At 27.7% G+C, this 25,892-nt stretch overlaps 1 protein-coding gene across 2 annotated transcripts in view; it reads right to left on the reverse strand.

The window, feature by feature from the left end:
- Positions 1-17,585: 17,585 nt before the first annotated feature.
- LOC107437396 (hook microtubule tethering protein) overlaps positions 17,586-25,892 on the reverse strand; it is a 36,619-nt gene continuing 28,312 nt past the window's right edge. Inside the window, exons 18-24 of one of the 2 annotated variants that reach the window (XM_016049382.3) lie at positions 25,214-25,413; positions 24,584-24,684; positions 22,554-22,658; positions 21,156-21,227; positions 20,713-20,834; positions 19,123-19,146; positions 17,586-18,062 (exon numbers count right to left, since the gene is read on the reverse strand). In XM_016049382.3, the coding sequence (XP_015904868.1) occupies positions 19,137-19,146; positions 20,713-20,834; positions 21,156-21,227; positions 22,554-22,658; positions 24,584-24,684; positions 25,214-25,413 (610 nt within the window). In that variant the 3' untranslated portion in view covers positions 17,586-18,062; positions 19,123-19,136. The remainder of the gene's footprint in view (positions 18,063-19,122; positions 19,147-20,712; positions 20,835-21,155; positions 21,228-22,553; positions 22,659-24,583; positions 24,685-25,213; positions 25,414-25,892) is intronic. The other variant, XM_016049381.3, reaches the window with a different exon arrangement.

Here is a 25,892-nt window from a genome sequence, read left to right on the forward strand (position 1 = left end):
GGTGTTTTGATCATGCGATTTCTCACATTTATCAATAAAGTTTAAACTTTTTGAGGTTTAAGTAATCGACAGTAAATGACGAACGAAAACAAGTACTCCCAATGCCGGAAAATATAGCAATAAGCTTTTAAATTGTGTCGATTACTTTGGCTGTTATTTGCAATAATTGCATCAAATTTCGTTATATTTTAGTCATAAAGAAAGAGTTTTTTAAAAAATTTTATAAAAAACTTATCTTTTTGTCGTATTTTTTTCTATAACTTAAAAATATTCAATAAAATTGAGCAAAATTGTAGAAGCAATTTTTTATTAATTACAAGATAGTAAATTTTAAATTCAGAAAAAAAAATCGTTAAAAATTGCGCAAGATATTAGCAGATTAAGTACTTCTTTCATATTGCACACGCGAAGAGGAAAAAAAAAAAAAAAAAAAATTTCAGAGTTTTTTAGTGAATTGTATTTGGTAACTTGGGAAAGAAAAATCGATTTGAATAACTTGAAAAACATTATTAATTAAAAAAATAAAAAAATTAGACGGCAAAATTATAAATTTTTTTTTAATTTTTCTTCTTCCCTGCTCAAGCGGAAAAGAACTGCTTTAAATACTCATGTATTCCACAATTTTTAAAGATTTTTCTTTCTTCAAATTTAAAAATTATATGTTTGTTATTAATCAAAAATTGCTCCTAAAACTTTTATTTTATTGAATATTTTTGATTTTTTAGGAAAAAAACTTAAGACAGAAAAAAATTCTTTTTTAAAAAGGTCCATATTTCCAAGATTATTTGAGCTAAGCTTACGAAATTTTATGCAATTCTTACAAATAATAACCAAAGTGTCGATCAAGTTACTAAATTAATTGTTACATTTTCTGGCATAAGATGCTATAATACTAATTTTCGGTCCTAATTTATGCCGGTTCCTCAAGGTTTCAAAATTTATTACAATCTTAAAAGACATATTAAAATTTTATCTAAAAAAAATTATATATTTATACTTTATATAAAAAGTATATTTAAATTTTTTTAGTTTTATTTCATAACTGTTTCATTTTATTTTATAACCATCGTTGAACTGCCGACCCAATTTTGGGTTTACGACTACTAATGTTCAACTACGTTGCCTTGTAATTTTGAAACAATCCAGAAGACCTGGATCAGTACCCCCCCCCCTCCAAAGGTATGATTTGTTTTGGGAACAAGGAGGACATAGTGACTCAACAGACTTAACGTGCATCAGTCATCATTTACTGCACGGTGAGTCTTTGGCCGGCGGAGATCGCATCCACTCTTTTATCTTTTCATTTTATTTATTTTCAATTAAAGCATTAGCTAAAATTAAAAACTATCCTCTGAAATTAATTATGAATGCACAGAGCTACATATGGCTCTTCTGATACGTTAAATTTCTTTATTGGCTTTTTTTACAAGTTCTCGGATTCTTGGAGAAGAACAATAAGTAACCATTTTACTTATGATATGCTAAGTGGAACTTTAAAAACATTGCTTGCATGATTGAAAAATCAACAAAAACTATAAATTTTGATTTAGTAATAAGTAAATCTCACCTCTGCTATCATGCTTACTAAATGACAATAGTTAAGACGTAATTGTTAAAAATATCATTAATGATAACAAAACTTGATATTTAATATTTAAAATTTAGTTCTACTATCATAAATTTATACAAATTTGTAAGAAAATTTTAAAACTCTCATCTTTGTTACTCTTAATTCTTACAAAAACACGAATAAGAAAGTATTACATTTTCTATTGTTTTGCAATAGGAGAATTAGTTAGAAAATAATTTTACTAGTATTAAAAATCATTTTGATTGGAAAATGCTTAAAGAATATAAATAAAAAGAAATTATTTTCTGTTTTAGTGAAATTCTTTTGAAATTTATATGGAACACTAATATGTGAAACAAAAATTTAAAAAAAAAATAATTAAAAAATAATGCAAGAATGTCAATTGAATTTTAAAAATGTGTCTAAGATACAATATTTTCAAGAGGCAGTAATATTTTCACAATATTTTCAATAGGCAGTAATATTTTCACAATATTTTCAATAGGCAGTATTTTCGCAATATTTTATTGCAGAAAAATTGAGAAGTAATGTCCTCGTCTGTATTTGTCACATTCAAAATGAAAAATTCAGCTGATTTATTGTGTTTTTAGACTAGCTTTTCAAACATGCTTTGACTACATCAAAATAGAAATCATTTATAGAATAAAACGAAATCGCTTATAGAAGAGATACTCTGGTACACAATTAGATAGATTTTTATAGTTCTACTAAAGAAGCATTCCAGCAACAGCAAGTTGTGAACCAGGAAGGTCATGAATGTTAAGTCGTGCCCAGAAATATTTCTATCAATTAAATTAGAAAAATATTAATGTCTCTGAGATATAATATTTTCAATAGGCAGTAATATTTTCACGATATTTTATTGCAGAAAAATTGAGAAGAAAGGTACTCGTCTGCATTTGTCACATTCAAAATATAAAATTCTGCTTGTTTATTGTGTATTTAGACTAGCTTTTCAAACATGCTTTGACTATAGCAAAATAGATATCATTTATAAAATTAAACGAAATCGCTTATGGAAGAGATACCCTGGAACATAATTAGATAGCTTTTATAGTTCTACTAAAGGGAAGCATTCCCGCAGCAGCCCGTTGTGGACCAGGATGGTCAAAAATGTTAAGGCTCCATAATTCCATGACCAACGGCACGATTATGGCAATGTGGTCCGCACTGTACACAGTGCCGCTCTTACTTCCCAAACAAGCTGGTACCCATCTGGCTTCAACCCACACTGGGGATCAAACCTCAGTTCATCGCAATGACAATTCAGTGCCTTAACTACTGAGCCATCATGGCTCTTTACAGTTCCAGACATTTGGCAATTTTAGATGTTAATCTACAGCTTATTCAAATCCTAAATTTCTCCTTTTCTATTTAGTTCCCAATTTCTCATTTAGTTTTGATACTTAACACTATATGTTTTCTAATTGTTCTTTCAATTTCAGAGAACATTAAAATATTGTTTCGGAATAATTGTTCTGTTAAATATGCATGTATTTCTGTCTTAGTTTACGTACATTTTTCCTTCGAAGATGGGTCCAAGACAAAAACTTTTTAACAAATCTTGAGCTTCAAACCAAAGATGAGATCAAAATATTGTAAATTAGTTAACAAGTTTTGTTATTTTTAAAGTAGTTTTCGTCCACTTGAAGTCAATTTTTAATAGTTTTTAAACAATAACAACTTTTATGCAATTTTTGAGAGTATTTTATAGTACGTTATCTTGAACGTAGTATAACGATACAATAAGCAATTACATTTTTCTTAGCAGATGGTGCCATGCAGAACCTAAAAAGAAGATAAAAAGGATCTTGTGAAAATGCTGTTATAGTCCAAATAAGAAATATTCAGTCTAAATTCCTTTTTTGAACGTTTTCAATGCATGACCATTTATACAACTAACTTAATACTACTAACTTAATAAAGTGACCAATTAATTTAATTAAGTCAGAGAAATTGTCATATCAATAGAAACAATATCAATACTTTGTTCCACAATACTGGGTAAAGTTATACCAAATTATCGTGCAAATTAAACCATCATAAAATAAATTACATTCCACAATAATTCAACTTGAACAATATTTTCACTCAAATGGATATTCCGTAATAATATGAAATAACTATTAAAGTTATATCAAATTTAAACAACATGGCAACAACATTTCAACATGATTTAAAGTTTCTTATAACGTAATGAAAATGTGATGATATTATTTTGATCAAACGTAAAAGAGAAATTTTTTAAAAAAAGCGGGTTAATTTAAAAATTTAGAAAAATGAGCGAATATACTTTTTCGTTTTAAATTTTCTATTTTATCAAAACAACACACACACATAAAATCAATACAATTGGTTTATAATACTTTTTTAAAAAAGAATTATAAAGTTTGAAAGAAGAAAATTAATAGTGTGTTTAAATCCAATCAAAAAATTTAATTAATGAACACATATTTTTGACTTTTTGAAGATAAACTTCATTTTAAAAAAATACCTTCATGATTTTTCAGTTGGTAGTGTTGAAGCGTCAAATAAAAATTGTAAAATTTGATTTTGGATTTTAATAAAATGTTGACAAAACTCTCAGATCTCCGTATTATTGAGACCAATGGTGTTTTGAGAAAAACCATAACTTACAGAACTTCTAGAATACCTGGTGAGAAGGAATTTAGAAGTTCAAACTCCATATGATCTCCAGAATGACCAATTCAGTAAAACAGTGTATCCTAATGAATACATTCTAAAACCATTCTGTTCATGGTAGGAGTAAGTGAATCATCTGATTTACGTTCAGCATTCTGTTCATGGTAGGAGTAAGTGAATAATCTGTTTTACGTTCAGCATTCTGTTCATGGTAGGAGTAAGTGAATCATCTGATTTACGGTCAAATCAAGCAATAAAAATGCATTAATTTTTTAACTTAAAAATGTTTGTAAATCAAATAACATTATTGCATTATGTAACTTGAAAAAACTCGTTAAAAGTATTATCATTAATAGAAATTGTGTATTTTATTTAAAACAGCATTATACCATTAGGATATGTCAAAAATAAATAAAATCTCAAACTTCAAGTTCTCCGAGCAAAATCATGCAACATTCAAAAACAAAAAATTTTAGCTAAAAAAGTCGGTTAATGCTTAGAGGCGGGGTTTTTTTTAAACAAATTTAGCCAAAAAAATTATAAAATGATTGTTAAGCATGGAACAAATGATATTTGAAGCGTGAAAAATATTTATATTAAGATTTGGTCTAGGTATTTCCAAACTTAAGATTTCTTTCTATTGAAATTTCTGCAAAATTTCACAATTTTGCAGCATGTTCTATTACTTAATATGTTTCTTTTTTAATTTAAAGAATTACACATTCAGTAACTTAACATGTCTTTTGTAAATTAACTCTTACTTTTTTTAGTTAATACAAAAAAAGGGTACAAGAATTAATGCGACTATGCCGAAAATTATTATCGTGCAAAAAACAGAAACTTACTTTACACGTCCCTTACCATGCGTTTTACAATAAGAAAATTAATTTTACAATATAATTTCAATAATAATTCATCTAAAAAAAATAAAGATTATTCACTGCTTTTAATTGCGTGAAGAAACATTTAATCTGTTTCAGAAGTAATAGCAAAAACGCGCTAAAACCGGTTCTAGAAAATTTGATATTTTCATTTGGTACTAAGAATACAAATTTTGTATATAGATTGATTTTAAATATTTGCTTTGAAATATTTAGTTTAATTTTAAATTCCTTCCTTAATACCATTCTTTAACACTTAAAAACCTCATTTATAACTTTTTTATAAGTTAAAAATTTCAAAATAGAAAATTTTTAAGTTAAAGTCAGTTAAAAGTCAGCATTCTCTTTAACTTATTTTTTTAATCAACTGTAGAAATACTTCAAAAGGTCCGATTGAATAAAGTGTTCTAATTTCAAACGATGATTGCATAAAACTAAACAATGATAATAGAATTCTTTTAAAACATTCTTTTTCCTTTCGCCGGAAGAATTTTAGCGGTGAATATATGTACTTTAAAACTGTTAATGGTTTGAAGCAATCAGATCAAGTAAATCTGGCGCTATCTTGAGAGAAATGTAAGGAAAACTCTTTGCTAAAGGTGCACATATGGTTATTCTAGAAAAACAAACAATGGGGACTGATAAAAAGCTCTTCAGCTTAACTCAGCTACAAAATCCTTGATTGGAAAAAAAGAACCTTGGACTGTTCTTATCTATATCCTGTGCATTGTTTGCTTAAGTATGGGCCCAGCACCTGATGTTCTCATAGTCTTAGCTCACATCTTTTGATAAGAATTATTATCAATTCTGAGGAAATTGAGGAATGGGGGAATAAATTCATATTTTAATCACAATATGTTTGCAAGAGATTTATTAAGGTCACCCCAAAACATTTTATCACTTTTATTTGCACAAAAAGTTAAACAATGATACATTTTTCCAACCATTTTATATCCAAGTGATATAGGCTTAAAACTTTTTCTATTAAAGGGAATTGTAACTACTTATGACATAGGTAATTACTCTGTAACGACACTAAATGTTGTGGTAAGATGTATTGACTTTAAGATTAAAATTGAATTTAAGATTAAAATGGAATAATTCACGAAATATGTGTACAGATATCTAACTTATGTAATCCAAACAGCGATAGCTTGACATTATTATTGACATAAGGAAATTGTAATTACCTATGACTTAGGTAATTACTCTATAACGACACTAAATATTGCGGTAAGATGTATTGATTTTATTGAATAATTCAGGAAACATGTCTACAGATATCTAACTGATATAACCCAAACATCGATATCTTGACATTATCATCGACCTAAGGAAATTGTAATTATTTATCACTTAGGTAATTACTCTGCAACGACGCTAAATATTGTGGCAAGATGTATTGATTTTAAGATTAAAATTGAACAATTCAGAGAATATGTCTACAGATATCTAACTGATGTAACCCAAATATCGATAGCTTGACATTATGTTTGGCATAAGGAAATCGTAATTATTCATCACTTAGATAATCACACTGTAACGACACTAAATATTGTGGTAAGATGTACTGATTTTAAGATTAAAATTGAACAATTCAGAAAATATGTCTACAGATATCTAAATGATGTAACGCAGACATCGATAGCTTGACATTACTTAAATTTCTAGTCAAACACATTGGTTTTTGTGTTAAATATTTTTCTGTTACAGTCTAACTATTAGGTTTTTTTCCGATTATACCAAAGAATTTAGTGCTTTCCAAAGGTTAAAGCTTATTTAAGTCTAATTTTTTTTTTTAAAAAGTGAATTACATCTTGAAACATTTTGGAAATGCCAAAAGTGTGCCCAACGCAATCTTCAGGAATCGAAAGAGACTAATTATTTTCTAGATGAACCTTAAATTTCGCTCAATTTTTCTATTGCAAAATCGTTTCATAAGTATAATTTGAAACCGTTTTAAAAATCAAGCTCGAAAATAGTCATTTGTTGATTCGTTAATATAGCCATCATTTGTAGAATATTTAAATGTTTTATGTTCTCTCTTAAATTATGAAGTTAAACATATTCATTATGACAATAAATCAAATTCATGGATTTGTGTCGGAGAAAAAATACTTAGATCAATAATTTCAAAAGTTACTTGTTTTTTATTTTTATTTATTAATTTTACATGCAGGAATTAAAATACATCTAACAATATTCTTTTAATGCATATTTCTTTCATTTTCAAAGAAAAAATTATAAAATCATTGAAATAGATAAAACGCTAAAAAAAGGGTCGAATGTATGGCACAAAAGCTAGAATCGGCGCCACGCTTAAACAATATAACGTACCCAAATAACCTTATCAAACAGTGCTATAAACTAAGTCTGATAAGAGAGAAAATTAGAAAATAGGAAAGAGCACTGGAACATAACACCATCATAAGAATAGGCAAAACTATTGAAAAAATTAGTAGAACAAGGTACTAATGCATTATAAAAAGACACTAAATTTTGAGTTTAAAAACATGTTATAGTCAGCTACATGTATAGAACCAGTTCCTTAAATAAGATGGGTTTAAATGAAAAAATGTGTTTCTTAAATTGCTTCAAGCAAAGTAAAGCGTCTAGATATATTTCTCAGAAAAAAAAAACTTTAAAAAGTTCACTTTTAAAATTTCATATTTGAAAAATTAAACTAAGTGAAGTTTAATGTTCTGTCACTCACTATATTGTCTAGACATGTATCTACAACTGAAGAAGAAAAAACTGCCAAAACTTTGATTTAGTGTCAGTAACCTATACTTAATTTACTTACACTAAATCAAATAAACTGTTTGCTTCTGGCAAGCAAATATTTTGTAAATACTGGCAGAAGTGTAAAACGGTGCAGTTCTCAATTATGAAGAAAAGAAAACAAAAATTCCTTAATCATGTTTTAATTTTCAAACTTCATAATTTTACATAATATAAATATTAAGAATTTGCTAATAAAAAAATTTTTTTTAACTCTGGTTCAGACTTCTAAATATATTCTGCAGCATAAAAAGAGGAAATCATAATTTCTCGATAGTCATACATTCCAACTAAAATTAAGACAAAGAGATGAGCATTAGGAAGTTTTTTGTATCTAGTCGGCGATACGGTTACAAAATAATAACCGATTTTTGACGACAATTGGGTAGAGGTACACAAGAAACATGAAGAGAAAAAAATCACAGATAAGCATCACAAAAATGGAAAGATAAAACTAGTTGCTCCTTCCTGGCGAATCCCTTAATTTTTTAAAAAAATTTTCAATTTCACTTGACGGCTGAAGCTGGCGTATTTAAATATGGAAATATCCTCTGAACAATGCCTATGAGTTCAAAAGAGTTTCCTTTTTTTTCATTTTTCAAATTAATATTAAAATTGACTAGAACATAATGAGATATATTTATGCATGTATATCTTAATTATTCAATAAAAGCTAGATGCAATGATTTGAAGTGAACATATACCACCCCTATTGTTGTTGTTAGCACTAGAATCTAGTTGAGTCTAGAATAACAATATAAAATTCTGGCACATGGTATAGAAAGTTGTAAATAAATATTTATTTCTTAATGTGACAGAGCTACAGTAAAATGTATTTTAAAAGAAAACATTTTAACAGATTTTAACAGAAAAATTTAAATAATCTTAAACTTAAAAATTTCATGAAACAGCGAGCATTTTAATAAAAAAAGAAACACACCACACTATAGATAACTCCATCAGAAAAAATCTCCTTATTTCAGTAATTTAAATTAATAATAACAAAAATGCATTTGTATGGCTAGCTTTCGTAATTTTTGCCATCTGATTCAAAGGGTACAATAAAAGGTTAAAAAAAACATCAATGTTTCGCAAACATGCATCATACAGTGTTAGCATGAATTGATGTAAATAAAGCATATTTCACTTAAATTTTTTTCAAAATATTTTGAACCTCTCTAAAATTTGCTTATAAATAAAAGATTGATAATAGACAATAACAAAGTGATTTGTGTTATTCTATAAATAATTATAAGATAAAACTAATAAATAAATTTAAAAAGAAAAATGTTTTATAATCCAAGCAAGAATCTACTTTTTTTTTTTTTTTTTTCAAAGAGCTGAAATGTATTCCGGTGTTTTATCGTAAATATTATTCTGAATTTAATAACATGGAAGAAAAAAGTTTTCTAATTTAAAGAAAATACAAAGATTGCAAAATGAAAAGCATCAAATCTATGTTTAAAATTTTCATATACCTTCACAAGCTAAATGGAAGCTTCAAAATTCTAATTCTAATGCATATTTTCCGAAAAACAATTTTGGTATCTGTATCTTCATGTTGAAGGGATATTCTTATCAGTTTCCTTTTTGCATTTATGAAATCATGAAGATTAAAACATTAAAATATTCTCATTAAAAGAAGCAAATCAATTTTTAAATGAAAAGAAAGAAAATTTGAGGGAATATTGTCAAAAGCAGTCATTGAAAATGAGGCTTTTCATATTAGAGGCAACTTATACGAAATGCATTCCTACTTGTTCAGAACGATTAGAACAATAAAGAAGGGTAAGAAAAAAGTTGTCGCTAATAAAATATAAAATTTAAAAGCAAGTTTTAATTAGCCTAATAAATAACTTAAGGGGAATTTTTTTTTAAATTGTGAGTTTTTAAATAGGTTGGTTAATCAATGAATTTAAAAAACGCTTTTATTCATTCTTATTATTTTTAATTTTATAACAGTCGTTGAACAGCCGACCCAATTTTGGGGTTTACGACTACCAATATTCAATTCCGTAGCCTTGTAAATGTGAACCCAATCTAGAAGACAAGGGAACACCCGGATCAAGTATTGGGCGAAATTTGCTTTCGTGGCGGACTTTTTAGATGGAATTAATCCGCATTTGCGTTACATGGAGAGGAAAACCACGAAAACCTCTTATGGTTAGTCTGACAACAAGGGGACTCATGATCCGCCTACCACTGAGGATATTTTACGTCAGCACAGTGGTTGGTGCAAGCCGAGTGAGGAATTCGTATCGACCTGTCATGGCTGGGATTCGAACCCGGTTCACCTAATTGGGAGGCGAACGCTCTATCCCCTGAGCCCCCCACGGCTCTTCATTCTTATTAGTTAAGAATAATTAAAACAAGACATTCAAACGTTAGTTTTACATACTTAAAATTATTTTCTAATTAAATAGGAGACAATAAATGGCCAATTCATGCTTTTTAAAATTATAATTTTCAAGGAGTTTGTAGGATAAATTTTAAAAGATGGCTCACTACTTTCCGTTTGCTAGATAAACTAAATCAGTGAGATTATGATTGTGACTAAGGTATACAATGTAATATAGTAAGCATCATTTTATAAAATCTAATTTCAGATAAGCAATTTATCATTTTCTATATTTTTTTTTTTCACTTCAAACAAGATTATTTCAGGAATAAAATTGAGAGGTAGTCTCGTGCACATTTAATGATTATAATAACAAGAAAAATAAAAGATGAGTATTTGATGGCAATACTTAAATGGTGGGAATCTAGAGTAGCTGAATTGATTATATAGCTGATTCATTATTTTTAATTTTCGATTCAATTATTTTATACAAATTTGTTACCCCTACTATACAGTTTATTTTTAATTCTATTACTACAAATATTCTTTGGATTTATGCCCAGAGTCTTCAGAGACCTGACACCCTATATAAGGTATTTCATTTATAAATTTCCCACTTCTATACATATATGTAGAAAAAAAACGTGTTACTCTGAAAATTTTTTGATCCTAATGATCAAATCTTCACGTTTTAGGACTCAATCTTTATGGTTTGAGAGGGTGACTTCAAATAGGCTAATTAATTAGTGCAAACGAAAATCTGATAATTATATAAAATTTTTTTAGGGTAGGTCCTTTTTTTTGGCCCACTGTACATCGACACCCAAACAAAAACCACAAAATTCAGCAGAATAAAATTTCAATACAAAGTGTTATGTAATAATTACAGGGATTTGCTATTAATAAATGTAAATAAAAAGTAATAACTTTATCACATTATTAACTACAAATTAAAATTCATATATGTTTGAGACATACTTTAAAGTGTAAACATAAACTTTTCTGGTACAGTCTCCAAAAGGTGCTCCCCCCCCCCTTCTCACAGTTCAGATTTTCCATCCAATCTGAGAGTGTGTTCGTCTGTTATAAATGGAAATGGAACTATTTATTTCTTGGTTTTATATTATCCCTTTAAAACAAAGTAAGGGACAGCTATGATATTTTATATTATTATATATGAAAAGTGAGCAAAAAATTAGTTAATCAGCGAGCATGTAGAAGAGAAATGACTTAATCTACTTAAATCTTTGAACACCATGTGAATGCTATCAGTTAGTCCAGCTACTTGCACCCAATTGCAATAGACAGCATAACAGAGGAGAGAGTTTTCTCCTATACCAGTAAATAAATTTTGCAACTTGTGGGAAGATTATCAATTTAATCCATCATTATTTTATACAGCAACATTCAATTGTAACATGTCTATGACATTTTGTGATGGTTTTAAAGGATTTGCTATTCGCCAGACCTTGCCCTTTCAGATTATCACCTACTCCGGTCGATGGCACATGGTCTGTCTGAGCCGAAATTTACATCGTTTGAAGAAAAAAGGAATGGATCGATTTGTGGATATCCTCGAAAGACGAAGAGTTCTTCCGACGTGGTATCCGAATGCTCCCAGAAAGTTGGGGAAAAGTTATGTCTAATAAGGGAGAATACTTTGAATAAAAGATATTACGAATTTTTAAATTACGAAATCAGGCTAAAAACCTATTTTGTCTAAATAAACATGCCCTTTTTTTCAACGGATTCGAATTTCTGGCCCCCAAAATATAGGGAGTAGCCGCAATCTGGGAAATATGGTCCCCTCAGTTTGGTCAGGAGAGCGATCTAAAGCTTGAACCCCTTACTGTTAATTGTAGTTTTCGCGTATTTCGCCATATTTCAAAATTTTGTAAGCGAATTGAAAGATTTCTGCATACAATTAAAAAATATTTCTTTACAAAGATAATTCCGTGCAAAAAAATAAATGTTAGTAAATATTTATTATTTTATTCAATAAGAGTCGAACAAATTTTGAATTGTAAGGTATACAATTTTTTACGTTACTTTAAAGTATGCAATTTTACATGGCAAAATACAAAATTTGAGCGAAATTTAATGAATAGTTCCTGAGAAATCGAATTTTGAATATTCGACTATTTGAAATTAAATTTCTCAGGAGCTATTCGACCAACTTTGCACAAATTTTGCATTTTGCCATGTAAAATTACATATTTTAAAATGGCGTAAAAATTGTATGCCTTACAATTCAAAATTTTTTCGATTATTCTTAAGTAAAATAAGTAATAAAAGGTAATGAATATTTACTGACATTTTTTTGCATGAACTATCTTGGATAAACGAATTTTATAATTTTGTGCAAAAATTTTTCAATTCGCTTTTAGGTTCTCGAGATATGGTAAAATACGCAAAAAGTAAACTTAACATTAAGAGGTCCAAACTTTGGAACACTCACTTGACCAAACTATGGGGACTATATTTTTGGGGTCAGAATACGAATTCGTCGAAAAAGAATTACGTTTATTCAGAGAAGGAACGTTTTTGCATCTGATCTCATAACTTAAAATATCGCCTGCACTAATTTATTAGCAAATTTAAAGTCACCCTCTCAAACCATTAAGATTGAGTCCTAAAACGTGAAGGTCAGATCATTAAGATCAGAAGTTATTTAGGGCGGTCCGCTTTTCTTTTTTAATATATATGCACTGAGCAACAGAATTGAACTCATACTAACTGAGACCACGGCCTATTCAGATTACCCAAAATTCCAATATAAATAGGAAAGGTTAAGGGCTTAACATGTATAGAAATTACAAAGTTTAGGAAAAAACAGGCCATTCTGGATAACTTTTAATCCAGCGGCGGATTTTCACATGCTAAGATGTAATCATAATTTTTCCCTAGTCTAAGCTAATTAATTAGTTCAGATAATATTTTAAGCTATAAAATCAGGCATAAAAACGTATGTTTAAGCCGATATCTTCCGAGTAACAGCAATCTGTAAGATATGGTCCCAATACTTCAGTCCCAAGAGCAGTAAAAAATGTGGATATCTTTGATGTTAATTTCTATTTTGTTTATTTTTTAGTATTTCTGGATTCACTTATGCAAATCTTTGATCTCATTTAATAGCAGTATACTATTGTACAGTAAGACCTCTGAACAACAGTCTCTCATGGAACTATGCATATATAACCGGTGTTATGAGGCAGCTTATTTGGTGTTATAAACAAATTAGATGCTCAAAAAATAAAAAATTACAAACATCAAACAACTAAAATGTAAATAATTAACAACTAAATCAAATCAAATCTGTATCAAACAACTAAAATGTAAATAAGTCACAAACAAGGTGATTCAAATGAATAGTTAACTTACCCAGCATTTCAACTTTTACACAAGTATATGCATGCATTATTCATTTAAAAAAAAAATTCCTATGATGAACATTTTATGTCCGTTACCAAAATACATAAATTTGTGATAAGGCAATTGCAATGAAGCTAGAGAAATATATTTTTCTACTTTATTATTATCATTCATTATAGTTATCAAATTTTCTTAAGATGTTATTAATTTGTCTTTCCACAGCCATATAGTGAAGCTAATTTACGCGCATTTATTACTTTTTTACTGTACTCAATACCTTTTATTTTATTCTTCAATGTAAGGCATATTCGTTTGCAATAATCACTCATATTTTGATTATTCAATATTCATTTACTAAAGTTCTTATTCAGACCTCCACTCTTAAGGTGTCTAGAATTTGAAGGGGAAAAAATTAAATCACTCAACAAATACTGCTGAGGCGCAAGCACTCATTATTTCTTTTGCGCAAGTGTTGGCAATTTATACGAACTGCTTATATTGAAAGCTGACCAATGACGCATCAAGAATTATGGCTCATCTATGGTAGAACAAGATTCCTGCAGATCACCCATGAAAGATGTACCTTATCTGTAGTAGGCTTAATTGAACTGCCAAATTTATGATTGACTGTTATAGGAATGCTTAAAAATTGTTAACAATGACCAATGAGAGAAATAGTAGTATTGATCAGCTAAAATTGGGCTTAATGAAAAAAGATCAAGATATTTGTTAAACTGTTAGAGAAAGGTAACGAGGAAAACTTTTGAATCTGTCAATGATAATAAGGTGAGGAGAATTAGAGAAAATTCAGAAATATGGAGATTTGATAATACCACTCATATAAAGATAAGGAGATTGAATTACAATGAGTACTAATAGAACAGTGAAAAAAGTTGTTTCAAAACCTAGTGGCTCTAAGCTACCTAAGAGAAGATGATAAGAGGGTTTGGAATAAAGCTTGAAAAAGGTAAAAATAAAGAACTGGAATTCTAAAGCCCTGAATTGTGAAAATGGAGGGCTGTTCTAAGGCAGACACACTCAAAGGATTGTTACACCAATGAGTAGCAGTAGTAACAACGCAGATCAATAAAATTTTGCATACAATCTAAAAACTCGTTTGACCTAAGACAATTTCATGAAAAATAAACATTTTTTTTTATTTTGTTATTATTTTTTGTTTACTTTATCAAATAATGGACAAAAATTATTGCAAATTTTACATAATTTTAAACTATGTATTTTTGAATGACAAAATTTAAAATAAAATCAGCACAATAGCTTTCGAGTAATGGAATTTCAAAAAACTTGCATCTTTAAATATTTATTTCTCTAGAACTATCTGAGCGATTCTGCTCATAATTTTTAAATAATTCTTTTGAACAAGAAAATTATCATTATAGGATATATGCATCATATTTGGCACAAGCATATACACTTTCTCTAGTTTCTTTAACATTTTATCAAGGCTCAATCTTTTAATTAGTCTCATAATTCAAAATAATCATAATTAGTCTCTCATTTAAAATGCAGTTTATTTCAATATCATTTTGTAACACAAATGTTTATGTTCAGTTAAGAATTACTTAAATTAACCAATTAAGAGGTACTCACATATGAATCCAATATACTGACTGTTTAGTTTAATAAGTTTCTATTATATTATGATCTTCAAAAAATCCTACAGAAGCAAATGAAATTGCAAGATTGAATACTGCCTTTAACTGTGCAGGATATATTTAAAAAAAAAAAATCTAATTTTGTTTTTACCGCCATAATGATAAAAATCAAATAATGGGAAGCAATTACCAGCTGCTAACTTCAGGCTAGAAACAAGCAGAGCTATAACAATGATGTTTAGATATAGTAAAGTGGCTATGAGATATTTGAAGAGAATACTTACAGTGCCATTTTGGAGCTATATTTGAAATTTTCTTAGTTATCTCATTAATTGTACATAATGTGAGAAAAAGGTTGGTATATAAGTTGTAGAACCTCATTGATTTTACATGAATAAGGTATTTAGCTCAATTAAATTTTAAAAATGTAATGTTTAAAACTCGCTAACAAAATTATGAATGTTTAACACGACTTTCAAATGTATAAATAGAGAAAACTTGTATACTCTAGTCTAGTTTTAAGAGCAATATGAAAATTTTTGTATACACAAGGATACCCAAATTTGCTTGCTTTTTGTTTTTCAAAATTAGAAATATCAGTTTTGGATACTATTAATCATCAAATCTGCATTTTAAGCATTTAAATGTAAAGAATGAAACATGCCTTTCTCAACTAAATTGAGAATACTTAAAAGCTTATTAGCAGCAGAGAGGACGATATTATCAAATAGTTTATAGGGATTTTATTCTACCTGATCATTACTTCTATGAGTTGCCATTCAGAAGTTTAAGGAGGAGCAATCAAACCTATCATTTTCAATTATAATGAGAGTTAGGTGCTTTCTTTTCAGGGTTTAGTGGTAAATATATATCAACTTAGGTGTGTTCTAGTAGTAAGTACATAATAATTCTGATAAAGGTGAGGGCCATGGGAAATGTTAGCGAAGGGGGGAGGGTTATGTTCCCCTTAATAATAAGAAATCTCCCATAATGATTCAGACAAGTAAAAAAAAAAATTATGAATCATAATTAATTTAAGTTTACCCAAGTTACAAGCAAGAAAAAAATTTATCTTTTGCAGATACATTAACTTTTTTTCTTAAGTGTAAAATTCAGAAAACTATTGAACATCTGTAACGCCCATGGTGAGGATCAAACTTTATTGGTCTTCATGGCATATCTCAGTTTTATTTATAAACAGTTTAATATTAATAGAATTCTTAAACCCTTCCTCAAAGTATGCAACTTATTTTCTTCGAACATGAAAGAGAAATCTTTAAACAAATTTCCTGAAAAAAATAATTGCTACATCTAAGTTATGCTTGCAATAACCAAATGTTATAAAGGCTATGTTTCAACTTTATACCCCCTTAATCGAAAATTTTTGTTATTGATGGGCTATCATAAAACCAAAGTTGAAATTAAGAGAATTTAGTATCAAAATTCCATTCCATATAGTATCAAAATAGATAATATCTTATTCATAAATGTTCAAAAAACTTTTAAGTATATCCAAAGAAACAAAACACTTTAAAAATATAAACTTTATTATAACCTTTTCAGACCCCACATCCACCTTACTGAATATTTCATATGTACATCATTATCGAACCTTTTTTAGCATGTACAAACTCACAAAAGCATTATTTGTGAAAAAAAGTAATTGATCTCATCATTGAAAGCCAGAATCGGAAAGAGCTAGAATTATCAAAAACTGAAGAAATTAAAATTTGAAGAAAATTTTAAAACATAAAAATAATATTCAATAATATTTTAGCAGTTCTGTTGTATGTAAAAAAAAGCAATAAATCTGTAAAATTTTTACAAATTTTAGTTGTTAAAGCTGTTTGAATTAATTATTAAAAAATTAATAAATTCTTTTCATTAGTATTTCAAAAAAAAAAATAAATAAATTAAATAAATAAATAATAATTTCAATAACTTTACTTTTGACAGGTAAACATATATCTAAATGAAATAAATATTTTTTAGCGTTCTTAGAATCTTGGGTTTTAAGAGGTTAAAGAATATTTCTTGAACTAATAATATCGTGATGAAAAAATTGTTAAAAATTAAAACTGTTTGAATTAATTATTAAAAAAGTAATAAATTCTTTTCATTAATATTTCAAAAAATAAATAAATAAATAAAATAAATAAATAAATAATAATTTCAATAACTTTACTTTTGACAGGTAAACATATATCTAAATGAAATAAATATTTTTTAGCGTTCTTAGAATCTTGGGTTTTAAGAGGTTAAAGAATATTTCTTGAACTAATAATATCGTGATGAAATTAGGGAAAGGTAAATAGGTCAGTGAAATAGTATTGTGTAATGAAATGTTAGAAAATAAATGACAATTCTTTATAAAGAATAAATTTAATATTTCATCACAGCTGCAAATATTAACATTTTTCATATAAATTAATGGAATATAAATTATTTTGAAGAGACAGAGAATTATTAACAATGTGTCTCCTTTATAAAAAGTATCTAGATTGAGTTATTTACTCTTTTTACTACTAGATGAATGATTTATCTTAAAACAACTTAAAAATTATTAAACACATTCCACAATATTATTAAATACAATAAATTCATTCCTTAAGTATATTATATATATGTACAATTTCCATAAAAAATCTCAACCAAGTTTCAAATTTGAAAGACAACATTTATGCTACATTTTAAAAACAGTAATGTGTTAATGATCCACATTAACATTACCACACCGGTCAACAAATTGTATAGATTAATAAAATACAAAAAATAATACTAAAAAATGCTTTCTTAAAACTAGTCGTCAAGTCTTCAAAACAGCATTTCAAATTTCAAACCTAAAATAAAGTAGAAAAATACCTTATATATAGCTAACATTTTATTTCATTGGTATTTTATAAAATTTTGTTAACAGTAGATTTTAGCTAATTGCGAAAATACTTGTAGTACTTGCTCCAAAAAGTATGTTTACCATAAAAAAACATAAACTATTTACTTAAGAAAGAAAATTAAAGGAATTTGAACTGATTTTAAGATATATATCCCATCAGAAAAAATCTGAATACTGATAAACTTCTTCATAAATGCTAAGTATTAGGGAATAAAGAAAAATTTCTGGATCAATTATCTCAAAAGGTTTTGAATTGACTTCAAATTTTTTTTGTATTGCATGCAGAAGAAACAACTCTCAGCAAGTGGATTTAATTTTTTCATTACTTTTTTTCATTGTAATCTTAACATTTAAAAATCAATACAAAAACTGATAAAATGTCACACTCTCCTGAATTTATCTAGCATATATATTAAAAACTTCAGAGTTCAAAATAATCTTTGGTATTAAGTTGAGTCAAATTAAAAGTCAATAGGCTCAGACCTATGAAGGGAGCTCGTCTCATCTCTTATAGACAACTATGACATATTTTAAGCCAGAAAAAGTGAAAACTTATGCATCGTTTACATCGTTACAATGCTCTATTTTAATTACAACTTTAAAAAATTAATTTGAGGAAAACTAAATTTTTTTACAAATGTTATTATAACACAAAATGTTGCTTTAATGAAAAATCAACTCATGCAGTTTAACATCTATTCTAAAGAGAAAAAAAACAGTGGTTTCGCAAAATTTACTCAGTAATAAAATTCTATGTTTGAGTAACAAAAATTTGCAGCGAAAATTATACTTTTAATGTTAATAGGAAGATTTTGCAAAGATTGCTTAATTTTTAATTAATAAAGAACAATACTTAATTTCTCAGAAATTAGAAAAACATAAATACTTTTGTAATATATTTTCTCATACAATATTTCTAAAACATGATATAATGTCTGAAAATCTAAAAACAGAAATTTTAAAAAAATATTTACAAGCATAAATGAAAATTTAAAATTCAGGCTTACTTGTGGTTTGAAATTTATGAGTAGCTAAAGAAAAATAAAAGGAAAATCAAATATTTACAATGATGAAAAAATTGATGCAAATAATTTTAGGACACTAATATGATATTTAAATGTTTTAAAGGGTAAGCCTTTAATATGCTAAATAATTAGTTCAGTTACAAAATCAGCCACAAATATGTACTCTCTCTCTCTCTCTCTCAATGAACATTCTTTATTGCTGATAGATTTAGATATTTCACTCAAAAAATATGAGATGTAGCGACATACTGGAAAAAAGATTCAAGTTAGAGGGAGGAAAGATTGATTCCCTTGATATTAATATAGTGAAACCTGTGCAAGTTGAAGGTCAATATATTGAGGGAAATGAGTTTATTATTAACATTTCTTATATTAAATATAGACATACCATTACACATACATTTCTTATATGTTATTAATCAAATAAAATTAAATCTCTTTCTTCTTTAGAGCAGTTCCTTGAAAATTTGTTAGTTAGCAAATATATCTCACATATAGAGAAATACGATTGACTACAGCAAGCATGAAATTTTCACTGGACAGCTTGCTACTGGGAAGCAAATATTTAGGGCTGGTGAGTTAGTTTAGTCTAGTAAAATATTATGCTTCAAGCTACTATACTTTCCCTAGAGTTTGCTGTAGAAAAATATTAAAAATGGAGAGCAAGAGTTTCAGACTTTAAAAAGGAGATTGATAATACATTCAATACGATGGACATCACAAAATGACTGAAATCCATGAAATCAATTGTGTTAACACCACTTGCACCTTTTAGCCATCTTAGGCTTTCTGCCCAAAGAAATAATTCTTGAATTTGGGATACAGGATATAAAGAATCTATTCACATAATTAAACACAAAACTCTTAAATGAACTAGAAAATGTTGCGTTATCAGAGTGGGCAAAATTCAAGTTAAAGTTTGTTTCACTCAGATGCTAGAGAGTGAGTTTGAACAAGTTTCCCAAATTTGTTCCAAATTATAATATTTTGTGCTGCAAGCAAAAACTTTGTCCCGCTAGTACCTTCAGAACTGAAATTTCATGTTCAACTTTACTGGTAAACCTTGTAAACATGAAAAGAACAACTTACTTTTCATGTTTACAAGTTTCAGGTTAACTTCAAATAGTATTTCATATTGGTGAAATTTTAATACGTAACATAAAAGTTTGGAAAATTTCAGCAACTTATAAAGAATTTAGAATAGAAATCAATAACACCCCTAGAAAAATTTGAGATATTTTAATGGTCAACATACAGGATAGACAGGTGGCAGAAGGGGGGGTTAGCCTGATTATGGAGGTTGATTTAGACAGGTGGTAACTTAACAAGTTTTACTGTCCTGCTTTTTGCATAATTTGTGATATTTCATGAATAATTGACAAGAATCATAATATTTTTGCACTCAATCAGAAAAAAAATCTTCTAATCTAAAGAGAAAATTGTTTGAATTCTTTCATCTAAAGAGAAAATTGTTTGAATTCTTTCATCTAAAAATGCTTCTAAAGAAATGTTTATATCTTCTTAAACCATAGTTTCAGGGATGTGGCAAAATATCAAATTAATAATAATTACCTTCCTTGAGAATTTAAATTTGTCCATCTAGTTGTTACTTGTCTTTGTCGAGACAAAAATGTGTGGTTGTTTCTTGCTTGAGTAAGTCTCTCTTCTGCAACTCGTTTTTGCAACTGAGCTCCCTAGAAGTAGGAAAAGGGATTAAATAATTGAATACATAAAATTCAAACACATTTAGCATTATGTTATTTTTTAATATATAATTTAAATATTACCACGGAATAATTGCATTTTTATTAGCTCTGAACTAAAATTTATTCACCTTTAGAATTTTACATTATTCAATTCAAATCTGTATTAACAACTAATTTTATGTTCAATAATATTATGAAAAATTTAATTTTAAAAAACAAATTTATATTTTCAACAGGAATAAGTAGTAAGTAAGAAAAAAAATGTTTTAAGTTCTTTTAATAAGATAAAGTATGAAAGGATATGCATACTAAGTTATAAAATGCAGTTGTTATCAATTTATCTTCCATATCTTGAAGTGCCCTTGCTTTATCTGCCTCTTTCTAAAAAAAAAATATGTATATATATTAAAGCTTACAAAGAAATTTAACAGTAATGCAAGAAAATAATATGCATACACATAATTTTAGTGCTGAACGTAAGACAATTTCAAAAAAGAATGAAGGGAAAAAAATATTGAAATCACAAAGAAAACAAAATCAAATAGAGTTTCAACTTATTTAGTTTTCTGACTAACCATTTAACCACCTTCATGTACATTTTCCTTTTTTATAGATTGTTAAAAAAAAAAAAAATTCATAAACTTCCCTTTGAAATTTAAAAAGTTGGCTATAAAATTAATCTTATCATAATAATTACCTAATACTCACTCTACACATAATACTTTTTGTAAACTACAAATTAGTATCATGGTAATATACATGCAAGATGATAATATTGCAGTTTTTTTAAAAACTAAAAACTCTTACTCAATGAGAGGTTTTGAAATAAAATTTAGATTAAAGGTTAATTCTTTACTTTTTTTGTTCTTCAAAGCTGCAAATGAAGCTAACTGCAAAAGATATCAAGGTCTTAAAAGGGTCACAAGGGGGATGGTAAAAAATGGCAAATAGCGATTGCAAAAGTTATGAGTAGTAATAAACATTAAGGAAGAGATAAGTAACCCTTAATAAATAATTTATTTATAGCAAAAATAATAATATATACAGAGTGGAAAATATCGGATCCTTGAAGATTTTCACCCCTGAAACATAGTCTTATAATCATCTAAAAAGAAATTTGCTTAAAATATAAAAATATTTTTAATAATAACTAACTATCAAGAGTGCATCATTATTTATATTATGGCACAAAGTAAAAAGTTTACTTCTTGATATATTGATTGTCATTGTATAGGTGAGATAATATATGAATTACACTTTCAATTTAATTAGCAATTTACTTTTACTAGTTAAATGCTTACATATACATGAGTTATAAAGCCCTTAAGGTGTTCAACAAATAACTTCCTTTTCATCAACAAATAGCTTTTTTAAATGCAAACATTAGTGATAAACACAATATTTTATTGATATAGAAACTTTTATTTGAACATGCAATAATATATAAATGATATTAGATGCCATTTCTTAAATCTCATTAAAGTTAAGAGTAGAAAATATTCAGTTAATTTAAATGCACAACCACTTTTTTCTTAAGGGCATTTTTCCTACCTCCATAATTTAGAAAATAAGGCATTTATGGGCTAACATTAAGCAAAAAGTTTAATATTTATAGTTATAATCTAGTAAAACAAAATTTAAAAAATTCCTTAAAAAATTATATAGATTAAAAAAAAACAATAAAATATAGATAAAATAAGCTATTACCTCCAAATTAGCTATGATTTTTTCTTTTTCTAAAAGTTGAGTTTTCAATGAAACAATGTCAAGATGGGAATAAGGATTCTTCTTGGGATCCAATGTTTTTATAACCTTTAACAAAGAAAATAAAAATAAAATAAAGAACAAAGATAAAAATAAACAAAATCTTGATTAATGCTGTACTGTATGGTAAATTTATGCCAAATTTGGAGGAATTCTGATTTTAGACAACAAAAATTTTTTTACATTCAAAATTTGTTATGCGTATGAAAATGTTAAGTCAAATAAGAAGAATGTATACAGGGAGGCTCAAAACTATATGTCAAAAATGTAAAGGCAAGTAGAAAGCGACCAAAGCAAACTGATTTTGTATAGGAATGTACAATATATGCGAAAATTTAATGTTAAAGTGCAAGCAAGTAAAACAGTATTTATTCTAAGAATTTTAAAAGACATGTTAGATAAAAGAAAATAATGTATTAAGAGTTTACAATTTCTTGCAGTCAGTTTCCAATCAAACTTTAGTTTATAATAACTGCCCGAAAGAGCGAGTATCACCAGTGACACAAGATTCAGAGTGGCAGTGCATGGATTCATGCCCATAAGTAAAAATGTTCAGGAACATCATGCACATTTCCAGCGGCTACAGACAATTGCCAACCAGATCTTCAAATGGTGCAGGACTATTAAACATATTGTATACTTTTTGTTTAACCTCAAATGAAGAAATCTAAGTACGTCAAATCTGGAGAACATGATAGTCAAGGAATTGGCCCCAAAGATCATAGACAGAGTTGATTCCAGATATTCCTGCTGAGAGAACTGGGGCTCCATCTTACTAGAACCACATTTCTGAACAAGCATCTGGGGGAACATTGACCAGAAGTTTCAGGCAAGACTTGTAAGAAGATGCTAAGTTTACAGTTAAACAATTTGGTCGAGTGTACAGCCATGCTAAGTCAGTGAGTATAATGCAAGTCCAAAAATTAATGGAAGAATTTCACTGGTAGGCATATGCTTTTTGGCCATTCATTAACCAAAAGGTTATTTTAATCAGTGAATAAAACAATTATATTGAAAGTCGCATTTTATATACCCTGGTACCAGTAGTTGAAAGGCAGAGGAAAATCATTAATTCTTTGCAAATGATATGGATGCATTCCCTCTGCAAAACAGTTGTACGACTCACAATCAATGCATGTCTCAAAGGATTATTCTTTTACTGCGTATTTCCCCCGCACGAATTTTTTTATATCTTTCATCGCCCCTGGAAGTATATAATGACAAAATCATGCTCAACTCTGTATGAAGATGCTCTCTATCAACTGCACAAGGCATTTCTGTACACATATTTTTGGAGAAAATCTGCTTATATCAGTCCTTTTCCCATGCCTTTACATTTTTGATTTGAAAAACTTCTGAATGATGAAGGAAATAAAAATATTTAAAGAAGAAAATAATAAAAATTAATAACCTATAATAAAAATAAGCAATTCCTTGGGACCATAAAAACAGTTTAATAAGATAGGAACTTTCTCGTGTTTTCAAAAATTGTATTTCCCCTGATACTGTAGAACAAAAAGAATTAAATTTGGCTAACAAACAATGAAAATTTGATTGGGGAATTTTAAGTTAAAAAAATTTATTTAAAGACTGACATGATAATAGAGAGAATTTAGAAGAAACTCTTAATTTTCCAGATCAATAAATAATATGCAGTATTAGCTATAAGTATAAAACATTGAGTTATTTAATTGAACCTGAAGGAAGGACGTGACAAATGTGTTTCATAAACAATTTCTCATATTTCTACTTCCATAAACCATATTTCATGAGATTCGCTGAACAGTAACTAAACTTATACTCCAATTATTTGCAGGTAAAACAAAACTGATCTTTCAAACATGATATAAATAAAACTTAGAAAACAGCTGAACTGTTCAAATACTTAAAATTTAAATGCTTAATACACTCTTATCTTACTATTATATCAAATCTAAATTTTTGAGTCAAGTGCTTAAGACTGTCTTACTTACATTCTTTGCTTTTTCGAGATATTTCCTATACCTCTCTTCCATGGCTCTAATTTCTTCATCTTTGTGATTTAATATGTCCTGTAACTGTTGATTTTTTCGTACTGTAACATGAAAAAAATTTTAAGATCAAATTAAGAGGTATTTTCTTGCAAAAAATTACTATTGCATTAAAATGTTGGTTATACATTTCAGAAAAAAGTCTGAATTTAAAATTAACAACAAATAAAGAGCTTGAATTCAATAGTGACTAGAAGACAGAGTAATTCGCATATTCATTTTTCAAACTTTTCGTATGCTTTAGATACAACATGCGTGCATTTCACAACTTCCAATTTTTCATAGTTTTTAAACCTATAAAATTAGATTTTGCATCTTCAAAAAGTCAGAAATCATTGGATTTTCTCAATTACTTTTATAACTAAAAAAATTTGTAGTTATTTAGGCTATATGTATATCAGGCTTGTGTATGACAAATTGAAGTATTCTGAATGAGTCAAAACTTTTGAGAATCTAAATTATTTATAAATTCTGCCTCAAAAAATATCAAGCATAATTTTCATAGCATATTTTCTAAATAATGAACTCTTTTAAATTCCTGCCATTTACATTTGATTAATAAAAATGAAATACCTGAAGCTTCAACTTGACTTTCTAGCGATTCAATTGTAACATTATAGTTCTGTATTTCAACATCAGCTTCTTTTTGTCTTTTCATGGCTGAGGATAATTTTTGCTTAAGATCAGATCCTTCTTGAATGTTGACAGCTGATTGATTGGTATGAAGATCTTCAATTTGACCTTCAAGCTCCATAATACGGCGGTTAGCTAACCTAAATAACAAGATTTTTAAATCAATTAATCAGGGTAAAAATAATTTTGTGGGGGGGAAAAATCCATGCTCCTTGCTTAAAAAATTACAAAAGTAAATTTGAACATTTCAAAAAATGCAGAATATTTTTTTAAGAAAGAAAGAAAAACCTTATTTAATATGTTGTCTAGCGTAGAAATCTGGAGTAACTTTTTTTCTAATTAATCAGGTGATCAACTAAAAAATAAATTTTCTATATTTTTGTGAACTTATATACCAACTGTCGCATTGCAATGCATCATGTGTTTTAAAAATTCTCCAGAAAATCATTGTGCAGAATAATAAAAAAGATACAAATAGTAAAAGAATTACTTTATCAACAATCTCAACTTTTAATATTATGTAGTATGAAAGCGATGTAATTTTTTTCTCATAAGACGTAGTGTATTAAGCAGTATACAAGCGTTTGAAATTTTTTTCACTAGGACCAAAACTTTTTTG

Source organism: Parasteatoda tepidariorum, chromosome X2 (genome assembly GCF_043381705.1).
Source record: "Parasteatoda tepidariorum isolate YZ-2023 chromosome X2, CAS_Ptep_4.0, whole genome shotgun sequence".
Lineage (NCBI taxonomy): Eukaryota > Metazoa > Arthropoda > Arachnida > Araneae > Theridiidae > Parasteatoda > Parasteatoda tepidariorum.